Below are 5,849 nucleotides of genomic sequence, written 5' to 3' on the forward strand. Positions count from 1 at the left end.
GGGAGGGGCCGCGTGCCGGAGCCCGGAGCCCGCCCGGCTCTGCGCAGACCAAGCAGAAAATGCGAATGCGCTGGCAGACACCGCCCGGACTGCACGCCACGGCTCGTGAGCCCTCAGCGGGGTCCCTGGGCTGCCACCCCCTGAGCTGAGACGTGCGCAGAGCCAGGCGCAGGTAGAGGAGGCCCGTCAGGCCACGGTACGGGCCGCATCCGTAAGAGCTCCGGGCAGCGGGGTGGACGAGCCAGGGAGGCGCCTTCTCAGCCAAACCTGCATCTCCCCACTTTAGATTGGCTGTAGCCAAAAATCGCCCTAAATGAGCCGTCTTGGTCAAAGGCAGGCCACCTGGTGGATGCCCCTTCCTCGGTTGCTGGCCGCATCAGGTCAAGCGTCCACCCTGGGCCGGGAGCTCCCAGGGCCGGCGGTGCGGGGCCACACGCATCTGGAGGCCGGCGTGAGGCCTGGAGTGAGAGGTGGCCACTCGCAGGGGCGAGGTCAACACCGGGCCAGGGCTGCTGTGGCCCCAAGGCTCCCCACGTGGGGTTCCGAGAGCCCCGACGAGCTCTCTTCGGGCCTCGGGCTTTGGTGTGAGGTTCTCCCGGGTGCCAGACCGATGCTGCTCCCCACCCCCCAACCCCCCACCCCCGACCCGGGACCATGGGCCGTGCCCCTGCGGCCTGCCCGCCGCCAGCCCCGCGTGCCCCAGCTGGGCCCCGTGGGCGCAGCCCCCACCAACCGGGGAGACAGGAGAGCCAAGTGCCTGGCAGGGCTGTGGGAGCAGGCACAGCAGCAGGGTCAGCCCAGCCCTGGCCGAGTTTCTAGAGGGAGCCGGGCACATCCTGGCTCCCAGGTGGGAGGCCCTTCCTCACTGGCACAGAGCCCCATCTGTGGTCCCCTCCTTGGGCTCCGGGGTGTCCCAGGGTGGGTGTGGCTGTGCGCACGCGAAAGCAGGGGACTTAGGTGCAGGAACAGAGCCTGATTCTCAGGGTGTCGGGCATGTCTGAGGCCGGACACGTCTGTGGTGCAGTCACAGCCCCAGGCCTTTGGAGACCCTGCTCCGCCCTGCCCACCGACACTGGGTTTCCCAGGCACTCATCCGAAGGCTCCGTGCTGCCCAGGCAAGAAGAGTCAGACGCCGATCTGTCTCTTGGGTTCATTTTTGTTAATGATTTTGTTTTCTTTTTCTTCTTGTCTTAGTTTAATTAATGAAGGTCTTTAAAGCAAGGGACAAAAGCTGTTGGTTGTTACCCTAAAAGTGCCGGAGGGCCCTGCCTGCTTCCAGAGGGTCTTGGGGACGCTGCCCATCGTGGGGGATGGGTGGCCAGATGTCTCAGCAGCTTGAGACCAGAGAGGAGGGGAGGCTGCTCCCCAAGAGCACGGGTCTGTGCGTATGGTACGGAGCAGAGGGACACACGGGGCCTCTGCCGCCCTCACCCCGCCCCCCAAACCCACCCCCGCGTGTCCCGCAGCTGCGCGGTGGATGCTCTGCAGGCTATGCTGCTCCGGGGGGGTAATGAGGACGTGGTGCGGCGTGTGGAGCTGGAGGGGGGCTGGCAGCTGCTCAGGACCTCAGCAGGACACGAGGAGGGGGTCACCCGGCTGGCCAGGTAAGGGGGCCGTGCCCCTGCACACAGGCTCCAGCACCGCTGAGGCACAGTAGGCCAGGCTCTCTGACAGCAGATATTTAGGGGCACCTGGGAGCCAGTGAGCCCAGCTTGGGGCCTCTGGCACGTGCGTGGAAGCGGAGAGGCCTCCAACGCAGCTCTGAGCTTCTGGCCACGTTGACAGTCTCGGGGTGGGGGGCAGCGGGAAGGCCCCTCTACGGAGGCCTGGTGAGGTGGGCTAGGATACTAGGGAGGGAGGCTATTCAGGGTTCAGCACCTGGGGCGAGGGCCTTAAGGGCCAGGGCCCTTGACCAAGCGGGCTGGGAGGTGGGGGCAACCCCTTGGGTCCACGTTGGCTTGGGTGGCTTCGGAGCAGCCCGAGGTCCCAGCACCTGTGCTGTGTGGCCTCCTTCCACAGCGCCATGGCCAAGTGTGCAGGCCCCCGGCTGCCCCTGGTGATGAAGGCGCTCGTGTGCACACAGAGCAGTGTGTATGAGATCCAGAGGGTCACCTCCACGGCGTTCCTGGCCGAGGTACTTGTCACTTGTTCCGATCTGCTGAGGGCCTGGGAGGGTGGGGAAGGAAGCCCCCTCCACACAGGCACGCACCGGCCTCCCCAGCCAGGGCCATCGCCCAGTTCCCGCTTGGCGCTGCTGGGTCCAGAGGCCGCCAGGCCAGGCCTGGTGACAATCCCACTCTGTTCAGTGGAGGCCTGGGCTGTGCGGTCTGTGCTGGGCCCTCAGGGGGGACGCACCAGCAGCCACAAGGCCCGAGCCTCCCTTGGATGCCCCCTTGTGGCCGACAATGCCAAGACTTGCCCAAAGGCCACAGCATTGGGAGCTGGGGTGTGGCCAGGGTCAGGAACTGGAGAGAACCAAGGGAGGCCCTGAGTTGGCCTCTGCCACGTCCACTCCTCGTGCGTGTGAGCTGCCCGGTGGCGGGGAGCAGGCGCCGCTGCAGAGGCAGCCCGGACCGGCCGGGCTGGGGCGAGCCCTGGGGGTGGGGGAGGGGGCTTGGGGAGGGTCAGTGGCAGGTGGTCACAGCACCTCTGCCTTCAGCTGCTCAACAGCAACGTGGTGAACGACCTGATGCTTCTGGAGTCGCTGCTGGACAACCTGGCAGCGCGGCAGAAGGACACGAGTGCCAGCGTGCGGCGGCTGGTGCTGCGAGGCCTGGCCAACATCGCCTCCAGCTCCCCGGAGAAGGTGAGTGGGCAGGGCAGTCACCGCACCCCGCCCCCTCCAGCCCCCGCTGCCCTGCCTGTGGCTTAGGGACAGAAGAGCCGCGGTGGGCAGGGAGACCCAGACAGACACCGTGTGGGCAGCGGGGACCTTCAGGGAGGTGGCCCACTGAGCAGCACAGTGGGGGCGAGCCTGCGGGGTGGGGAGGCGAGTCCCCCTGGCCCCGTGACAGCTGAGTGTGGGGCACCCCCAGGTGCAGGCCCACGGCCCCCAGCTCCTGACAGCCATGATCGGCGGGCTGGACGACAGGGACGACCCTCACAGCCTGGTGGCCCTGGAGGCCATGGTGGGCCTGGCAAGGCTCCTGGAGCTGGTGAAGCGCCAGGACCTGCGCTCCGTGCTGCTGCACGTTGCCATCCGGATCCGGCCCTTCTTCGACAGCGTAGGCCGGGCAGGGTGCAGGGGCTCCGACAGGCCGGTCGGCCTCCCCCCTCCCCCCACCCCTGCCAGGCGGCCTGGAGCCTGCTCCCCGGGCCCCCGCAGGCCGTGGCACCCCCACCTCCACCCCACCCCTAGAGCTCAGGGCTGGTCTCAGCCTGGAGCTGCTCCCCATGCCAGCCTGTCTCGGTCAGTCCCCAGGCGCCCGTGCCACAGGGACAAGGAGGGTGGCCCAGGGAGGGGGCCCGAAGCCCCGCGCTGGCTGACACCTGCCCTCCCACCCTGCCCCACCCCGCCCCGCCCCGCCCCACCCCACCCCACCCCACCCCACCAGGAGAAGACGGAGCTCCGCTCTGCGTCCATCCGCCTCTTCGGGCACCTCAACCAGGTGTGCCACGGGGGCTGTGAAGACGTCTTCCTGGAGCAGGTTGTTGCTGGGCTGGTGCCCCTGCTGCTGCACCTGCAGGATCCCCAAGCCCCTGTGACCAACGTGAGTCACCGGCGGGGACGAGCGAGCCGGGCCCCGCTCACGGGTCCGGGACTCAAGTTCACGCCCTGCAGGCCTGCAGGTTCGCCCTGCGCCTGTGCGGCCCCAACCTGCAGCATGAAGAGCTGGCGGCCGTCTTCCAGAAGCACCTACAGGAGGGCCGGGGCCTGCACTTCGGGGAGTTCCTCAACGCCACCTGCAAGCTCCTGGTGAGGGTGGGGTGCACTGGGTACCGGGGAGGGGGCCGGGGGCCCGGGACCGAGACCGAAGGCCTTCTGTGCAGATGTACCACTTCCCGGAACTGCTGGGCCGCCTGGCGGCCACCAGCCTCTTCTACTTCAAGAGCAGCTGGGAGGACGTCCGTGCTGCCGCCCCCATGCTCATGGGTGAGCCCTGCCCCACCGTCCCCTTCTACCTGTGTGAGCCCCTGCCCTACCCTGACCCTGCCCTGCCCTTGCCGCAGGGTTCCTGGTACTGCACGCAGAGCCGGAGCACCAGCCACAGGTGGACCTGGAGCAGATCACGGCAGGTGAGCCCCACCCCGGCCCCGCCCCCCCAACCTGTTGGCTGCTGAGCCCCGACCCGGCCCCGCCCCCCCCAACCTGCCGCCTGTAAGGGGCCTCCCTGACCTGTGGGCACCAGGGGACTAAGTGATTTTCCTGGATTTCAAGGATTTTTCCCCTGTCACTGGTGACCTCATCGTCTCTAGTAATTCACGGAAACTTCTTAACTGTTCCAAAAGAGCTTAAAAAACACTAAAAAAGGAAAAACTATCTTTCCGTTGGCTCCCAGGCGCTCCCGGCAGAGGCCTGTCTTAGGAGGGCGGTGGGCGGGTGGCCCCCCGCACAAGGCGGGGGTGCACCATGGGGTCCTGGCCCCCCAGGCTCCAGGCACCGGGAAGGGGGCGGGGCCGGGACACCCTGATAGTGGCTCCCCGTCCCCCAGCGCTGCAGCTCCTGCTCAAGGACCCAGCCCCCCTGGTGCGCGCGAAGGCTGCCGAGACCCTGGGGCGCCTGGTCAAGTTCGCCTGAGGCTCCCGCGGCAGTGCCAGCCCGGGTCTGCGCCTGAACCCCCACGATGGGGCCCTGAGGAGCTCCCTGCTACCAAGGGTCCAACCCCTGCCATTCCAGACAAGGAATGGAGGCCGGGAGGGCAGGCAAGCTGCTGTAACCCCTGGTTTCCAATAAAGCCATCCGCTCCTCAGCAGCTGGCGTAGGCGTGCCAGGACGTAGCCTGCCCTTGTGGGGTGGGTCAGTGGGGTGCCCCTGCGCACCAGGCGAAAAAGGCCCCAAGCTATGGGGTGGGGGGGTGGGAGCTGGTCAGGAAGCCCAAGTCAAGGTCACACCACTGGTCAGCAGGGAGAACGAACACCTCTATTAAGGGTCCCGAACACACGTGCGCCTGGGGACGCAGGGTGGCCTAGGTGAAGAGGCGGACAGTGCCGTCGGCCCCGGAGGAGAAGATCCACGGCTGGGTGGGGTGGAAGGCCACGTCCAGAACGCCCAGGTCTCGGGTCAGCGTGTGCCCCCGCAGCACCTTCACAGGCACCAGCAGTGGGTTCTGCAGCAGATCACTGTGGGGGAGGGGAGAGGGACTCGGGTCAGGGAAGCGCAGCCCCCAGGCGGCGGCGGGGGGCGGGGCAGGTCTAGCACTCACTTGTACACCATCCCATGGCAGACGATGATGCTCCCGTCGTCGGAGCCAGATGCAAAGAGCGGGTACCGGGCATGGAAGGCCACAGCCCTCAGGGCCTTCTTGTGGTGCCTGCAGGGCGGGGGCTGGGTGAGGGCAAGCTAGGGCAGGGGAGGGACAGGCCAGCACCCACACCCGCATAGGCGCCTCACCTCAGTACCCTGTACGGCTCGCTGGAAAGGTCCAGGTCGAACCACACCAGCTTGCTGTCATAGCTGCCACAGATGACATTGTCCCCTGGGAGCAGATGGGGTCGTGAGGACCTGTGGGGTGCACGCTCCCCCCCAACAACCCCCCCCAACACCCCCCCCCCAACACCCTCACCTGCGGGGTGCACCGCCAGGCTGGACACCCATTTGCAGTTCGGTCTCAGCTTCTTGGTGAGCTCCTGGCGCAGCAGGTGGTAAAGGCGGACGCCACGCTGGGAAGCCACCAGCAGGAAGGGGCGGA

General features: G+C 67.5%; 2 protein-coding genes across 3 annotated transcripts; one reads left to right on the forward strand and one right to left on the reverse strand.

The window, feature by feature from the left end:
- The first annotated feature begins 6 nt into the window (after positions 1 to 6).
- Positions 7 to 4,913, forward strand: LOC121024392 (maestro heat-like repeat-containing protein family member 1). Of its 2 annotated transcripts, none has more exons than XM_040466622.1 (9): positions 7 to 1,604; positions 2,020 to 2,134; positions 2,660 to 2,806; positions 3,036 to 3,224; positions 3,555 to 3,710; positions 3,782 to 3,916; positions 3,991 to 4,093; positions 4,171 to 4,236; positions 4,635 to 4,913. In XM_040466622.1, exons 1-9 carry the CDS (start codon positions 1,492 to 1,494, stop codon positions 4,736 to 4,738), a joined length of 1,128 nt encoding a protein of 375 aa, XP_040322556.1. In that variant the 5' UTR covers positions 7 to 1,491; the 3' UTR covers positions 4,739 to 4,913. The 2 variants fall into 2 exon arrangements, with proteins under 2 accessions (XP_040322556.1, XP_040322557.1); XM_040466623.1 differs by having other exon boundaries at positions 4,653 to 4,913.
- A 145-nt stretch (positions 4,914 to 5,058) lies between these two features.
- Positions 5,059 to 5,844, reverse strand: LOC121024393 (ribosome biogenesis protein BOP1-like; the record flags this gene model as incomplete). The annotated part of the gene is made up of 4 exons (XM_040466625.1): positions 5,059 to 5,280; positions 5,364 to 5,471; positions 5,552 to 5,636; positions 5,724 to 5,844. Coding segments are annotated over 4 exons (468 nt in total), but the record flags the coding sequence as incomplete, so codon positions are not given.
- Between the last annotated feature and the right edge of the window lie 5 nt (positions 5,845 to 5,849).

Source organism: Herpailurus yagouaroundi, unplaced genomic scaffold (genome assembly GCF_014898765.1).
Source record: "Herpailurus yagouaroundi ecotype Mexico unplaced genomic scaffold, PumYag 64292, whole genome shotgun sequence".
NCBI classification, from domain to species: domain Eukaryota; kingdom Metazoa; phylum Chordata; class Mammalia; order Carnivora; family Felidae; genus Herpailurus; species Herpailurus yagouaroundi.